The 17,689-nt window shown below is 46.8% G+C and overlaps 1 protein-coding gene across 9 annotated transcripts in view; it reads right to left on the reverse strand.

The window, feature by feature from the left end:
- Nucleotides 1-380: 380 nt before the first annotated feature.
- PBRM1 (polybromo 1) overlaps nt 381-17,689 on the reverse strand; it is a 298,934-nt gene continuing 281,625 nt past the window's right edge. For 8 of the 9 annotated variants that reach the window (XM_078661902.1, XM_078661899.1, XM_078661897.1 and 5 more), the window contains 3 exons: nt 12,132-12,202; nt 10,867-11,083; nt 381-1,029 (listed from right to left, as the gene is read on the reverse strand). In XM_078661902.1, the coding sequence (XP_078518028.1) occupies nt 857-1,029; nt 10,867-11,083; nt 12,132-12,202 (461 nt within the window). In that variant the 3' untranslated portion in view covers nt 381-856. The remainder of the gene's footprint in view (nt 1,030-10,866; nt 11,084-12,131; nt 12,203-17,689) is intronic. The other variant, XM_078661905.1, reaches the window with a different exon arrangement.

A 17,689-nucleotide genomic window follows, 5' to 3' on the forward strand; every position in this document is an offset into this window, starting at 1 on the left:
ATCATGTCCCAAAACTCACCATTGATGGGGGGTGGGAGGCCGAAGGGACACAAAGGCACCTACATGTCCAAGGAAGGGGGTTTAAAGCGCACAATGGACATATTCATATGCAGCACAGTGCAAAAACCTCTCAAATACCAGCTACAGCAGAAGATTCTGTTTACGCCACCCCCACCTTGGGGCAAGATCCCACGAAGTGAAGACCAGCTACGAGCCAGCGCAGCAGCGGTCCATAATGCAGACACGCGTGTTGGCATTCCACAGGGTGCTTTGTCACCAGTTACATGAGCTATGCTATCTGCATGAGGATTTGTGCATAATCACAGAGCACGCGCCTCGAGGTGGTGACACCTGATCTGGGAAGAAACAATTCACACAACAATAATCCACAGCCTTTTATTCAAAGGTGATCCTGTTTCACATCCACATTATGCAAAATGTACTGGAGGCATCCGACTAACTCACGGCAGGCGCGAGGGTCACCTCTGCGGAAACGAAGACGCCAATGCAAGCAGTGCTGCACGTAATTCAGCCATTTCCATATTTTTTCATACATTTTCGTATTTGCATGTGTTAAAAAATGACGAGGTCGCACTGGATAAAAGTTATAAATAAATAGACATGTCAAAAGGACTTTCAAATAAAAAAACAAGAAGTTACAAAACAAAATCTATATTTGACAGACAACTTAAAAAAAAAAAAGCAAATGAGATATTATTAAGTGTTCATATATCAAAAAAAGTCTTGCCATATACAGAAATGCAGTACAAAATATTGTTCATGGTCATCCCAGCCACTAAAAACAGGTACTGTTCCACAAAACTTTTGATGGTTTGAAACGAAGCAACACAAAGGTTTAAACATTTTCTAGGTTATACGCTTGGCGAATATTCAGTGTGTCGCGAAGCATCAAATCACGGAGGCGCCACAGAGCATTGGCCATTGTGGTGTGGGCGCCTTTGCTCTTCAGCCAATGGGATGGCAGGCGACTCTCTTGTTCTTTCGTCAAATGAAGATCCCGCCTTCGTGCTGAAAAACAACACATATAACACTTCACAATCTACACAAGCCATGTTAACAGGGATGCACAAGGGTAAACAACCAACCACTTTTAATGTTGGAACTTTTTAAAAGTCATGAAGCGCAGGGTTTCTTTGAGAACCACTGCAACGGGAGACATCGTTCACAACGAATGCGATACAACACATTCCATTACACGCATTGTTACATCGCAAACCATTACAATGCAAGTTGTTAAAACGACTTACTGTAGGGGTTGTTACGATGACTTGCTGTAGGGGGCAGAAGGTGTTGGATTTAAAATCCAACACCTTCACCCTATAAGTCTTCTCGGGCTCTCCGTTCCGACCTCGGAAATCTGGCCAAGGTTCCCAGAGTGGGGAAGGTGCGCACTGGGGGACGTCGTTTCTCGGTGAATGTGGCAAAGCTGTGGAATGCCCTCCCTGGCTGGATTCGAACGGAACCCTGCCATTTCAAATTCCGGAAGTCTCTTAAAACATTTCTTTTTCCCAGTGACCCCTAAGTAACGGTACCCTCTTCAGTTTGCTCTCCGTTCTTTTCTGTTAGCGCTGGGACGCTTTCGGGCAGCCATGCGCTTTATAAATTAAATTTCATTTAATTTCATTTCACTACTGTTGCACAGACTGGAGTTGGAATAGTAAATTATACAATTACAACATCCAGCGCCCCCTACAGTAAGTCGTTGTAACGACTTGCGTTGTAATGGTATGCGATGTAACAATGCGTTCGTTGTAACGACTGTGTTGTAATGGAATGCGTTGTATAGCATTTGTTGTAACATCGCATATTCACTAACAGCACGAACACAAGGAAAAAATTAAAATCTTTTATCCTAAACAAGCCAAGCGAAGAAGCACAAATGTATCCAACAGATCCAATTAACGACGATTGTACAATAAAATCGGAGTAAGCAATAGGCTTTTTCTGAAACCAAAGTTAGTCAAAAAGATTCTCAGCTGTTCTGCAAAATAATTCTATTGTGCAACAACCCACCTGAAGAACCATGTTAGAACCCGTGCATTCTTCAATTCCTGCACGTCTTGCTTAAGGAAACCTCCCACTGTGGGAAGATCTTCTGGGAGTCTCAGGAGGGAGAGTGACTGAAGAGAAACCTTCTGTGGCGATCCTGCATCTTTATAAAAATATAGGAGGCTTTTCAGCCAAGAGGCGCGTCTAGACGATGCCCCTCGGCTTTAATACTTCCTATGTGCTTAGGTCAAGTTGAGCAGTTAACTCCAACTCCAGCTGTGGAATTGGGTTTCAATCCATTGGTAAAATGCACAGCACACGTATAGAATTATAGATGGATAGCAATGAATTACGTGCACATTTTTCACCGAGGGGTTCTGAATGACATCAAATGGACTACGAGAGTGAAGCTAGAGTAATCTAGGATTTTTGCAGAATGTGACTGCTCCCCCTCCTCTCTATGCAAAGCTGGACTCTCGCGTTGTGCCCAGAATGGGACTGCTCCCCCTCCTCTCTATGCAAAGCCAGACTCTCGTGCTGTGCCCAGAATGCTGCTCCCTTCTACTGCACCACTGCGGTTCCCGTGCATGGTTTCAGCGGCCGTGTGATCAACCTTTTGGCCAGCATCAATGCCAAGTCTGCAAACTTAGCTCCCATCCTTCCTTATTTAGGGTGGGGGCAAGAACTAGTATGCAAGTTTCTGATGAGTCCAAAACTTTCAAGTCCACTGATGTTGTTACTGATGCCCCTATCGCCTGCCAGTAGTGTCAGAGTGTAGGGCAGTTCCACATCATATACCAGAACCCAGCCTGTTATGGTCTGCATCTTGTGCATCACCACTCATTCTGTCAACTGTCCTGGGTGATGCAGGCTCTTTGCAGGTGGTTGAACTGAGTTTACAGCAGTCTGGCGTTACTGGATACCTTATGAGGATATTCTAACCTTTCTCCATTCCTCACCATTCAGTTCCTTCAATCTCCACCTCCCATGTGTCCCTCAGTCATGCCCGAGGAGAGCTTTCCATGGGGGAACAACAACAATATACGTAGGAGTGCATCATCAATGGAGACGGCCTCGCTTCCCACTCCAGGTAAGTTATGACGATCTACTCATGGCCACATCCACTGTGTTTGAGCTGCTCTTCAATATACAACTCAAGATCATTTCTAGGCCCTACTGGTAAAAAAACAAGTTACTTAGCTGTAACTGTAGTTCTCCAGCATTGGAATCTTTCATAGATTCACATGCTTAAATCACTCCCCGTCGTCGAGATGGGAGTCCCTGGTATATTTAAAAAGTAATTTCACAATAGACATAGGACTTAGAGGCCTACGGCCTTATTATTTAGTAACCTATCCATGTCCTTATTTAAAAAAGGACCAAACTTAGAAAACACCCAATCAGATAACACCACGCTGTAGAACAAAGATGAGCCTTTCTAGGGGAGGTGGGTGGATCGCATGTGAATCTATAAAAGATTTCAATACTGGGGCAATACAGTTACAGGTAAGTAACTTATTTTCTTACTCCAGTATTGGACTTTCATAGATTCACATGCCTGAATCAGAGTAAAGAGCAGTAATTAGAACATATATATATATAAATATAAATCAAAGCGTTGTCTTCTGTCAAAAACACAACCACCACGGACTCCCAATGCGTTCAGCTGTATTTTATTTGCAGAAAAGTTTAGGCAAAACTCACTCTTGTATTTTATTTGCAGAAAAGTTTAGGCAAAACTCACTCTTTGTATTTTATTTGCAGAAAAGTTTAGGCAAAACTCACTCTTTGTATTTTATTTGCAGAAAAGTTTAGGCAACACTCACTCCTTTAATAAAGGATGTTCCTAACCTGCTTGGGAGTGCGGCTTTGAACTGCTGAGCAAGCTTTTGGTGATATCTATGCGACTGCTTCAGGTCGCAGAAGCGAGCGCACCACCTCCAAACCAACGAAGGGTCCGACGAGGGGAAATTCGCCTCGTTTATGGCGTGGCAGGCAAGATAAATTTGACAGGCAGAGTCCCGTCCGGGGGCTCAATAGAGGGCCGTAAACTGTCCTGTACTAAATGCGAGCACTTAAGCCCACTGGAGGGCAGAACGTATGCACAAAATTGGGAACTACATCAACCAGCGTGCAATGTATTAACCAGCATGCAATGGGACTAGTGTGAAGATCACGGGCACACCGGAGGCCAATTAGTGACTTTTAAATAGCACACAGGGTTTGCAGTTCCAGCAGTAAAAGTTTTTAAAGTGCTCGCATTGGCCCAGGAAGAAGGAGAGAGAATTCTCCGAAACGTGTCGGCCAAAGGACTTCAACACGGGATGCGAAGCTGGCTGTCTTTCTTTTAATAAAGGATGTTCCTAACCTGCTTGGGAGTGCGGCTTCAAACTGCTGAGCAAGCTTTTGGTGATATTTATGCGACTGCTTCAGGTCGCAGAAGCGAGCGCACCACTTCCAAACCAACGAAGGGTCCGACGAGGGGAAATTCGCCTCGTTGATGGCGCGGCAGGCAACATAAATTTGACAGGCAGAGTCCCGTCCGGGGGCTCAATAGAGGGCTGTGTACTGTCCTGTACTACATGCGAGCACTTAAGCCCTTATCTACTTTGGCACCTCCAGCCTTCCTATAAACTTAAAGCTCTGTCCGTATAATGTAGAAACTTGTTCATCACCAGTCTAGGGACAAAGCCTGGGCCTGGCCTGAGAGTCCTCTTAATGGTGAGAAAAGGGGTGGGGGTCACGTTGTGTGGCATTACCATTTTGCTGAACTTCTTCTACTCGCTTTGGTGTACCATATCTGCCTATCTGTTCCCTCATTAAGGCCAACCATGCATATATTGTTCCGTCACGCACGGCCCCAGAGTCTTCTGCCCTCCCCACCATAAGAGAGATTCAAATACCTGCTTCTTTAGCTTCCAGGCTTCAAGATCTAGAGCCTAGAGGTTCAATTCCGCTTGAATTACCAACTTTCTCTCATACTACTTGAGGACCACCAGGTCTATAGCCAGAGTCAACTTTTGTGCATTGACAAAGAAATACTATTCTTACACTTCAGGGGATGGTCAGGCCACACTTAATCCTCCTCAAGAGGTCACAGGTGTCCCACTCACATCAATGTCACATATCCCTTTAGGCCAAGGAGGTCAGCTGGGTCACTTCAGAGCCCCAATGTAGTGTCAAAGCCTAGCCCTCCCGCAGCCAGTAACTATCCTGTATTATAAACTCAGAAGCGAATATCACCTCTCTCTGGATGTCACGCCGTGAGTCCCTGCCTCCCACACAGAGAGCAGGCCTCGGGTCAAACAGCGAGTCCATAATGAGCTAAGCCCAGAGCCCATCTCACTCTGATTCTGCCACGAACTCTCGTCCCAATATCCATGAAAGGAGGAGATTCGAACAGATTATCGGGCGCCAAGCAAAAGCCTCCTCAAGGACTGTCCGCAAAGATGGCTCACTTGGCCACGGCCTCTCCCCAAAACAACCTCTTGCTGATGCATACCAGGGAATCTTTGACACCAACAGTGTCAACCACAAGTACAAAGTCCTAGACGTTAACACACCTGGGACATCCTCATGTTTCTGTAAACTCGCTCACTTGGTTGTGACACTCTGACATAACTACGGGGTCGAGTGGGTTCGACCGATGGAAATGCAAGTATACAAAGCGCAGTCAACAGGTATCTGTGGGAGCCTAAAATCCAAGCCTATGGGGGGGTGCACTTGTGAATGGTCCAAGAGAAGACACTAGCTTTATGTCCGTATTACCTTTCAAAGTTGTAGAATGTGTGTGCTACTGTGCAGGCCGTTCTGAAAGGGATGCTTCAAGCTGCCCCATTCATAGAGACAGCAGGAGAAACGTCATCATACTAAGACAATGAGGCCCGCAGCTGGACAGCCCCATAAGAGGGCAGCCTTTGGTCCATGGGTGTGCACTGCTTAAAGGTGCTACAGCAAAGGTGGCGAGTGTAAAGAGGAAGGAAATGGAGCTCTGAGGCAGCGGAACAACGTTACCCAAATCATGGACTATTACGTGGCACAGAACCATCTCCAACGCCACATTATTCATCAGTGATTCCAAATAAACAGGTCTGAGAAACGAGAAGTGCAGGACCAGGAGTGACTAAGTCTGAATGAGCACCCACCCCTGGGAGATGCATCGTGCACTCCAAGCCAGTCCACTCGTTAGGACCAGAACCAGGAGGGACCAGATCCCAATGACCACCCACCCCTGGGAGATGCGTCCTGCACTCCAGGCCAGGTCACCCCTCAAGACCAGGAGGGACCAGATCTGAATGAGCAGCCACCCCTGGGAGATGCGTCCTGCACTCCATGCCAGTCCGCTTGTTAGGACCAGAACCAGAAGCGACCGGATCTGAATGAGCACCCACAAATAGGAAGAGACATCCTGCACAGGGGCAGATTAAAGATTAGTGACCTGAAAAAGTGCATCCAGCTTTTGAAATTTAAGACTTCTAATGTCTCCGCATGGGATGTTGGTTTCTGCAGGGAGTTTTATAAAACACCTCAGACACCCAATAAATGGCGGCAGGGCTTCCACTCAGGAGCTCAGAGAAGACTGGGTTCTGCATGTGTGGGAAACATGTCGCAGCCGGGCAGGACGGCAATCAACTTTTATGGAGACCCGGCTGATACCTGGCTCTTCGACTGATCGATCCGGAGCTGCACCCCCCCCCGTGCGCCTTCGGACCTTCGCGGGTGAGTAGCACGCTTTTATAATACCCCGATTGATTGATTGATTCCTGATGCTGATGAACACTCAGTTGAGCACAACAACTTGGCCTATTAATGCATCTCGGCACATGAACAATAAGACTTACAAGCACTTGTCAAGGGTTTGCCACATTGTGGTTCTGCATCGCAAGCTTGATGTTTTCAGCATTTCCAATAGTTAAGCAGGAGGGAGCCTAACATATTGGTTTCAAGCGCTAAATGACACATCGCATTGTTTACTACGACGTTTTAGAAATGAGGTCAGCTCTCTAGCCACAGGTCGCTTTTACTGCGGTCGCACCAGCTGCCGTTCTTACTAAATACCTTGAAGCCATTAAGTGCCGGACAGGCCTTCTCTTGCTTCAAGGACCTGGATCTCAATCCCTGCTTGGACAAATCAATGCTTCATCCCTGGTCCACTTCAAAGAGGGACAAAGGACTCCTCTCGCCAAGCAAAACATTAATCATGTGCAATCCCCCAGGGTGCAGGCGGCCGCCCAGGGTGCAGGCGACCGCCCAGGGTGCAGGCGACCGCCCAGGGTGCAGGCGACCGCCCAGGGTGCAGGCGGCCTTTACTGAAAACCCCAGACCTGTTGATCTCAGGGTCATCTTCACCCCTTTGGTGAATCTGCTCTTTTCTATAGCCCCTCTTTTGGTGGGAGACTTTTTAAACCCTGGTCTCGACTACTGTAGAGCACTACATATGTAGTGTCAAACACTGTAATCGAAATAGCAATTACTAATTGAAAGTGTGCGACGGGCCCGATGACCCTTGAAATTATAACCCACAAATGAATAACTACTGGAGTATCTCCGTTTAGACCAGTCCTGCAACACGCGTCTCTGTTGCACATCTGCTTAACAATCAGGGACAAGGATTGTTGAACTAAAGAACAGAAGATCTAATCTACTATAGATTGGATGCACGGCCTGAGTGTGTGTAAAATCGAAATGTCAAGCAAGCCAAAAGAGAACCACAATGAGCATTCTGCATTCAGCCCTTCAGGGCTTCTGCTGCATCAAAAAACCTGAAGTTATGGAGATCCCGGCCAGGCAGCCTTCCACCAGAGGAGCGTAGGCCAGAGCCTTTACTAACAAGGTGGGGCACCCGTCAACGTCTGAGTGAGCCCCATAACCCAGAGTGGCTACAGGTCTGGCTAGATTCACATGAAGGCAACTGGGGGTTGGGCCCACTGGGAAAGAGGGTAGGTCGGGCCACTGTTGAATGCAAAAAAATGGGGATTTTACCTATGCCTCTATTATGAATATAACAATGAATGCTGAATTTGGGTAAACCAAAATTTATTAGTTTATCCAGACTTTTAAGTCTTTTAAGTTCATTCACTTTTGAATTTCTCAATTATTTTAGTATAGGCAAAACAAAGAACATCATCAACTTCATGTATTACCATATACTCCACAATGCAAAATTATTCCACAAAAAACATAAACTGTTACAATAATGAAAACATTACTACACAAATGACAATTACATATATATACAATTACAGTATCAAAGTGCTCTTAATCACAGTGAAACATGGAACTGTTACTCAATAATACAGTCTCGATCCTGATTATTAACCCATCTTTTAAACAAGAAAAATGTACAGAGTATTTCAACCCAATACAATGTGCATCTGCTTCTATGTAAATTTAGAAATGTTCTGCATTAATCACTGCCAATGAATGCAAAAAAGTAAAAAATGCCTCGTTTCGGCAGAGGCAAAGAAGGCCTTTAATCGTATCTTCCGACAAAAGTTCAATGCTTCCAATTTAAGTTTTGTAAAATCCGTTTTTTTATTGGGGACAAACTTGAGGCCCAGGCCCAAGAGCATCTCCTCATCTTTCGTCAGTTGTTTTTCTGAAAGGTTAACTATAGTTGACACATTTAGTTGTTGTAGGTCTTGTTGCGGGTTCGCATCTCCCATGGTTGTTTGAAGCGGACGCGCGATTGCCCGCCCCTGGCTAAAAAAGAAGAAGAGGAAGAGGCAGATGAGGCACCTCGTCTTTTAGAATTATTCTGCCTGGAGTCGTTAGAGGAGTCAGATGAGGTTGTGTCAGAAAAAGTGAGGAATCTGTTCCTTGATCTACCTTGGTAAGATGTAAGTGCCCCCCGTGACTCGCCTGACGTATACAAATCTTCTTTAAGAAAGGGATACACTTGTTCAAGTTTAAAGGATTTAGAATCCCTGTCAAATTGAGAAGATTTAATGGTGAGAGTGTTGTCCTTAAAGACGTTCTAAAAGACGAGGTGCCTCATCTGCCTCTTCCTCTTCTTCTTTTTTAGCCAGGGGCGGGCAATCGCGCGTCCGCTTCAAACAACCATGGGAGATGCGAACCCGCAACAAGACCTACAACAACTAAATGTGTCAACTATAGTTAACCTTTCAGAAAAACAACTGACGAAAGATGAGGAGATGCTCTTGGGCCTGGGCCTCAAGTTTGTCCCCAATAAAAAAACGGATTTTACAAAACTTAAATTGGAAGCATTGAACTTTTGTCGGAAGATACGATTAAAGGCCTTCTTTGCCTCTGCCGAAACGAGGCATTTTTTACTTTTTTGCATTCATTGGCAGTGATTAATGCAGAACATTTCTAAATTTACATAGAAGCAGATGCACATTGTATTGGGTTGAAATACTCTGTACATTTTTCTTGTTTAAAAGATGGGTTAATAATCAGGATCGAGACTGTATTATTGAGTAACAGTTCCATGTTTCACTGTGATTAAGAGCACTTTGATACTGTAATTGTATATATATGTAATTGTCATTTGTGTAGTAATGTTTTCATTATTGTAACAGTTTATGTTTTTTGTGGAATAATTTTGCATTGTGGAGTATATGGTAATACATGAAGTTGATGATGTTCTTTGTTTTGCCTATACTAAAATAATTGAGAAATTCAAAAGTGAATGAACTTAAAAGACTTAAAAGTCTGGATAAACTAATAAATTTTGGTTTACCCAAATTCAGCATTCATTGTTATATTCATAATAGAGGCATAGGTAAAATCCCCATTTTTTAGATTCACATGAAGCATGAACCAAATGTGTCATCCGGTTAGCCACTTTGCCTCAAATGGTGTCCCAGGCTCTCCTCACCCAGCTCACCCTTCTACAGACAGCGCCACGTTCCATCATTCCAGACTCGGTCATTAATGTTGAAGAACAGGTCTTGTAGTTCGGAAGTTCATGGGGTAAAGGTACTTCGGGGTTTGGGTTTTAAAACTTCAGTTAGGTTTGTCAATCGGTCTGTTTTGGGAGTTCCCTGCTAGATTTCCTCCCTGCTGCAATGCACCGACCCCCACCTGCTCCCAGTATAGGTTTCAGCATGGATGCGGAACAGAAGCAATGAACAGGACTGTGGCACAATCAGGAGTTGCTGTACGCGGAGTCTGCCATCACGCCCATGGCGAACAGTAATACGGCACTCCACTAACTCTAGGCGACTGAGGAACTATCTCTAACAAAGATGAATGGTAGGAACTCTAGACGTAGTCATGAGGTAAGTTTCATGTAGAGGTTTATTCAAGTATAGATGGAAGATGGTAAATTCAAGTATAATTCAAGGCCCCACCAGGAGCATGTTCTTTGCTGCTCAGCCCTCAGTCTCCAACTGTCTATTCACTCACAACCAGGCACACCAACATTCTAACATTCCAAACACATTCATACAGGGTGAGCAGCAAGACAAGGAGAACAAAGTACACCACTATCCAATCGCATGTAAATACTGGATGACCCTCCAAGGTGTTTACAAATGTTCTGGTCAACATCAAAAGGTTCTGCACCAGGCATTCATGACACCCACAGGTATAAAGTCATCCTTGTGAGATGTATTTGCCGCTTTATATAAGCACACGGTTTGGACAGGAAGTTACATCACGCCATACTTCAGCCTTTTTTTTTTACCTGGCTTCACATGGTATCCCTTGTACGGTCTCATGCCATCTGCAACCCACCCTTAAGTTGTCCCTCTGCCCCGTCATACTCAATTAGCTCTTTTTTTGTACAACTACTCCCCGTTGCCTTGCAGCTAGGAACACACTCGGTCAATACCTCGGCATACATACAGGCATATGTGAGTCTGAGGCTTCAACTCCGAACGGAAACCTTACCGGACAAGGTCTGGTCCCACTTGCCGATGCTGCTGGATTCTGCAGTGAGCCCCTCGATATACTTCAAGTAGGCCTCTGAATGCAAGAGCCGCTGAGTCTTTGGAGGGGGAGAAACGAACATGGGCATGGAGGGCTGCTGCATGATGGGCTGGCTCACGTGTCCAGGCGCTGGGTATGGCGGAGGAGCCTGCTGACCTGGAGCCCCAATCATCCCCATCTGAAACAGAATGATGTGGTACAAACAGAACTTCGTTACTTCGCAAGTTTCACAGCACAAGTTACAAGTAGTTACTACATGGAGAACATCCATGATCATAAGAGGTACCATGTAAGGCGCTAATAAGTTTTACATATACGTAACCAGTCGCAATATAGAGAACGAGGCATCAGGACAGACTGAACGACCCCAGATTACACTGTGAGCAAACTGGGTTAGTTAGGCTACCTGAGCGGAGTATTCACAGAGTACGACGCAGACAAATGCCCATGGATGTATACACTGCCATCTCCAAAACCTATCACAGGTGGAAGCCTCCCTTGTCTTCACATTTCTCCTAACGTTTAATGCCCTTTTGGAGTTGTGAGTTCTTCTGAAATGGTTTCTTTGCAGCCCCCCCTTTACACACACGTGTTGGCAAAGAGTGTCAGACTCGGCCTTCTCACCCAAGCCAAAGGCAATTAGGAGCAAGGGGCACAGACTTGAGCCGCCTTTACTGCTTTCAAAAACCGACAAGTTGCAACCGCAGCAGCCCATAAAGACCAGATTTTGATGTTCTTAAGGGGCCATAGAGAACCATGTTCATAACCGAAAGGCTGGGCTAGTGGGGTAAAATATGGGGTCTGTCAGAAAGAGGAGCCTGGACTTGAACCCCTCTGCTTGACCAGGAGCCAAAGCACAGAGCGGCCGGCCGTGGAAAGATGATCGCCCCTTCTCATTCCGCACACCATCTTCACTGTTAGGTTCTACAAACGTTGAAGCTGGGAAATCTTGTGCTACTACAAGCCAAATTAAATGGTATCAAGTTAACCTGGATGAGAGCGAACACGCGCACCGGCTACAGAGGAGCGTTTGGCTGCAGGGACACACAGCAGCATTTCTTCAGCAGCTTGAGGTGCAGAGGCGAGTGCTGCACCTTCCAGACTTGCGGATCAATGGTCAAATACAGACACCTAGGCTTTTGGCTAAAACACACAGTCTGAGAAGGGCCTAAACACAATGTAAGAAAAAAAGACAAAGTAGACTGTTCGTGGTTACAAGTACTCACGTGCTGGACATAGGGCGATGCCCCTCCTGCTGGAGAACCGACCATGGAAGGCCCCCCTGGGCCCATGACACCTGCAGGTCAAAGGACACACAACATATCAGGGTCTGAGAAGGGAGGTCAGGGAAGTAAACCACATGAGACAAGAATGAGGGCATAAGGAAGGGGAGCCTTGTTGCAGCCCCCACCACCCCGCCTGCGCTCACGTTCTCCACAGCCTCAAAGCCCCACACCTACATGTAACTCCTCTGTGGAGCTAATGTGGCTGGGGAAGGACTTAACTTTCCCCAGTGAGACTCTCCCACAAGGAGCTGAAATCCTTACACCACTTCAGACAATAACATACAGAATGCAGGTCGAGGGAGAGCGCCTCCCCATTACGCCACATATCAATATTTCTCCCCACTCCCCCACCAGGGACTTTACAGTGACCCCTCCCACCCCCCTAACCCCTCACTCTAGGTATTCATCAAAGGTGGCTGCAGGGAGGCATGGCTGCTCTGTTGGCAGCTTCATGGTGTTTGCTACCACAGCAACTCAGAAGCGTATGACGTTTTAGTTGTAAGGAGCTGCACACAACTGAGAGCAGCACACCGCCGTTGTCTTACGCTGCCAACAGAATGGAAACTGGCAATGTGTGTGTAGTATGGAAAAAGGATTATCCAACATTCTGCATTACAATCAATCAACAGAAACCCAACAAAAACCTTCTGCTGACCACAAATGTGAACAATCCTCTAGTTCAAAACTCTTTTCTACATATAGGGGTTTATGTAGGGCGCCATATTGTGAATTTTAGGACAGCATGAGCAGAGTGTTTTAAACAAAAGCAAACAATCAGTTAATTCAAAAGAGGATTTGATTATTTCACAGAGGAGCTCGGACACGAGGAAAGCTCCGAACAGCAAATGCTTCTGGAAGGGAATAACCTTTTGAATTCTGGAGAAATGATGCTCACTAGTCCTTTTGCTTTTAATGCATAAGAGAAGCAATGATTGGCCAAAACCCTCATATAAACCCTAATGCCATAGTGGTCCACTTTCCATGGTATCTGAAAGTAAACATTATGTCATTCATCAGCAGTTTATCCCTTAGTGTGAGCGACTGGAAAATTATTATATGCGCCCAAGAATGAGACAACATCTGGCACCACTGGGACAACTGCCCGTCACTTGAAGTCATGAACCATCAACATAAGATATTAAGATGAACAAGTTACTGATCTCTGGTGACACTGGTTCCATCGGATACTCTACCTAACTGCGGATTCCTCACCCACAGAACCGCTCTGGTGCCAGACTGGATCTAGAGAAACTCCAGAGCAGGGCTCCAGCGTGGCAGCAGATGGCATCGAGTGGCTCCATGTTGGCATCACATCACCCCAGAAGTGACAGAGCGGAGATGCCTATAAACGCCACGCTGAGATCAGTTTCTGGTCTGTTTCTCTTGTGCACCCTCACACATGGAGCAAAGAACAACTGCTGGCGGCAGTGTGGCAATCTTGAACTCAGGACCTTCTTAGATGTTGAAGAAACCACTCCAGAGAACTGGGAGACAGGAGGGCAATGAGGAATGTGCAGTTAGATCGGGTTTCCACCACTCCGACTGCGGAGAAACCAGAGATCAGAGAATAATGTGGATTCGGGACGATAGGAACAACGTGGTACCAGTGAACTGACGAATTAACACGTGCGGCGACAGCACCACACCAACAATGGGTCTTGAGAGGCCCTTGAGACAAGCAGCACTGACCTCCCCTGCCTCCCCAGCTGTAAACGACGAGAAAACATCATCAAGTGGCGGTGAGCGCAGTGAGCGCGGTGAGTGCGGTGAGCACACTGGCAACAAATAAAGGATTGCTGGCTTGTGAGTGACGAAGAGGAGAAAACGGATACGGATCCGCACATGCCAGGCTGATGAGCTGGTACAATATGTATGAATGCACAGTTATTGCTAAAACTTAATAAAGGAATACAAATAAATAAGATTGTTAAAGAAGGTAAGTAATTTGTTCTAATGGCTGCTTCTAGCTGCAGATTCATCTCCTTTAGAACAGAGATCAAAGGAGTCCCTGCCAAAGGAGAAGGCTCCGCGGAGAGGGCTGCAGGACAGAGCGAGAGAAAGGACCTCCTCTGCCCTGGCGCTCGAGGCAGTAATGCCTCCTGAATGTATGTACTAATGCCCACACTGCAGCCTGGCAAGAAAGACACCCCACACACCAATTCCATTGTAGCAGCTTTGGCCCTGGTGCATTGGGCGCTCAGGGGATGCTTTCTGGACAGTGGACAGAAGATCTCGATGCAGACACTCGCCACCTTGACGGCCCTCTGTGGCACCACCAGGCTCTTCTTTGGACCCGAGAAGCAGACAAACACGGATCGTCTTTCCGAAGATCTTCTGTCTAGCTAAATACCCTCTTTGGATCAGGACCAGCATGGAAGGGTGTCAGAACCCTAAAGGAAGAAAGCCACCCAGGGCCTCAAACCAACTTGTCTGGACGGAAAGTAGGGGTGGGCGGTACGGACAGCACCTGCAGCTCACTTACACGGAGTGCCGATGTGATTTCAGTTAGGGAGACGGTTTTCAGTGTTAAAAGCCTAAGGAGTTGCACAGCATAGGCTCGAAGGCTGCGCATCAAAGGGAAGTGAAGACCACGGTGAGGGCCCTCTCGGGCATCAAAATGGTTTGAAAGAAAAATGTGTCAAACGTTTCAAGAAATGTCACTGAGCTGGTGACTTAAACGAGGTCGGTGGACAGTAAACACAGAGGCTGAAGGGGCCCATACGCAACCTTTCACTGTGACCACTGCAAGACCTGGTTGAGTTAAGAAGAGAACAAACAAACGAACAATGCAAATTTTACTTGTAAGGGGTCGATGTTTGAAGCACCACGCCAGTCCCAGCGCCTGGAGTAGATGGACTTTGTGGAAGGGCCTCTGGCAGAAAGGATACTTCCATCGAGTTGGCCGCCATTTCAAACTGGGTGCTGCTATCCAATCTCCACGCATGGAAGCGTAAGTTGTGGAGATTCAGATGCAGCATCCTGTCCGACTGCTGAGACAGGAGGGTCCTTCTGAAGCCTGATTGGAGGGGCACATGTAAGGCTCAGAACCTCTGGATACCACAGTCCAGTGCAATCAAGATGACTTGGGCTCGTTCTGAACTTATCTTGAGAACCCAACGCATGAATTCCATTCCAGTTCAACCGCATCCCCAGTGAGCAACCTAGAGGAAACTCCAGCACGCAAGATTTCTGAACTGTTCCCGATGGTGGTGATTGGATCTAGCAAAGGCTCCCTCTAGTGTTCTAAAATGTCCTGTACCACCTTGGGAGGAATACCTCGCTTGCAAGTTTATCCATTTTGACATTCAGTGGCCCTGCCAAGTGGTTGGTAGCCAAGAATATGTTATGTTGTTTTAGCCACCTTCTAATGCACAGAGTCTCCTAGGCTAGGGCTCGGGACCACACTCAACAGGGAGTGTGGCAGTACTACGTGGCAGTATTGGTGTCCGTAAGAACTTTGCATCAGCCTCCTGTGGATGGACAGCAAGAAGGCCAAACAGATCGTTGAAAGCTTCAGTAGGCTGATGTGAAGCTGGCTCTGCTGGTGACCACAGGCCTCTAATCTCCACCTCCCCTAGGTGACACCCCCATCCCAGCAGTGACACCCAGCTCTGGGTGGAGAAGGGCGAGTGGCCTGCTGCAGTTCACATCAGCATCGGACAGCCTCCACTGCAGGTCCCGAGCCGTGTCCCTCGAGACCTGAAACGATCCGAGGCAGCCGGATGCCGAGATCATTTGGGATTTCAGGTTCTACTTGTGTGTGCCACTAAGTGAGCAAGAGCATTAAGCCCTAGAGACCCCACCGACATCCAGGACTGACCCCAAAACATTAGGATATTCGTATGTATGCCCGCATGTATGTATATATGGTATTTCTATAGCACCATCCTAGTCAAAGGCAGAGGATCGCTGAATATGGTGAAAGACGAGCATAAAGTCAATGAGTAACTGGAGAAGAAACTGGACTGTGGATGGTTAATGTACTCTGATCGAGTGTTCTTTGAAGAGGTGAGTCGCTGACTCTCTTAAACTGGACTGTGGATGGTTAATGTACTCTGAGTGTTCTTTAAAGAGGCGAGTCGCTGACTCTCTTAAACTGGACTGTGGATGGTTAATGTACTCTGATAGAGTGTTCTTTAAAGAGGTGAGTCGCTGACTCTCTTAAACTGGACTGTGGATGGTTAATGTACTCTGATCGAGTGTTCTTTAAAGAGGCGAGTCGCTGACTCTCTTAAACTGGACTGTGGATGGTTAATGTACTCTGAGTGTTCTTTAAAGAGGCGAGTCGCTGACTCTCTTAAACTGGACTGTGGATGGTTAATGTACTCTGATAGAGTGTTCTTAAAAGAGGCGAGTCGCTGACTCTCAAACTGGACTGTGGATGGTTAATGTACTCTGATAGAGTGTTCTTAAAAGAGGTGAGTCGCTGACTCTCTTAAACTGGACTGTGGATGGTTAATGTATTCTGATCGAGTGTTCTTTAAAGAGGCGAGTCGCTGACTCTCTTAAACTGGAGCAGTGTTAAAGCAGACCAGTTGGATGCACAGATGATTTTATTTTTTACACTTCTTAGATTGCAGTCTGCTGGAGTCCTAGCTGCGGGGGTGTAGCGAACCCCACAGATGTGATGCTTGTCTGCAAGATGGGGGGTGGGGAGGGGCATTTCGGTTGTGATGACTTTGATGACGGTGCAGGACAGCAAGGGGAGCTTGTGGAGTTCCATGAGGACCAGTGTGATATGATCATATTCCTTCTGGCCCCGGATGAAGAGTGCTACACGTGTAGGGTGCCCTTAAGGGGTGGTAGGGTGGAGTCTGGGAAGTCATGTAGTATTCAGATGTGAGTACGAGAGCTTGAACAGCAGTTGTCAAGTCACTTTCTTGGACAAACGGTTTGACTTTCTTAGAATAGAGGGCTGGTACAAGGCTATATTTGTTGTTTTTGGCGATGATTTACTTGAGGGGAAGGAAGCCTGGAACCGCGCCACAGTACTCCTCCGCTCTTCAAGAAACCCTCAGCAGACCTGAAGACGCTAACCAACTACCGGCCTATCGCCCAGCTACACATCCCAGCAAAAGTCACTGAGATGATGATAAACGCCTAGCCACCCACTTCAACGAAAACAACCTCAACAGCACTCAGTCCAAATTCAGGCCCAAGCCCTCATCATAAGCTCACAGCCCTCTCATACAAGCCCTCGTCATGAGCTCGCAGCCCTCTCATTCAAGCCCTCGTCATGAGCTCGTAGCGCTCATATACAAGCCCTCGTCATGAGCTCGCAGCCCTCTCATACAAGCCCTCGTCATGAGCTCGCACCCCTCTCATACAAGCCCTCGTCATGAGCTCGCAGCCCTCTCATACAAGCCCTCGTCATGAGCTCGCAGCCCTCTCATACAAGCCCTCGTCATGAGCTCGCAGCCCTCTCATACAAGCCCTCGTCATGAGCTCGTAGCGCTCATATACAAGCCCTCGTCATGAGCTCGCAGCCCTCTCATACA

Source organism: Lissotriton helveticus, chromosome 9, assembly GCF_964261635.1.
Source record: "Lissotriton helveticus chromosome 9, aLisHel1.1, whole genome shotgun sequence".
NCBI lineage: Eukaryota > Metazoa > Chordata > Amphibia > Caudata > Salamandridae > Lissotriton > Lissotriton helveticus.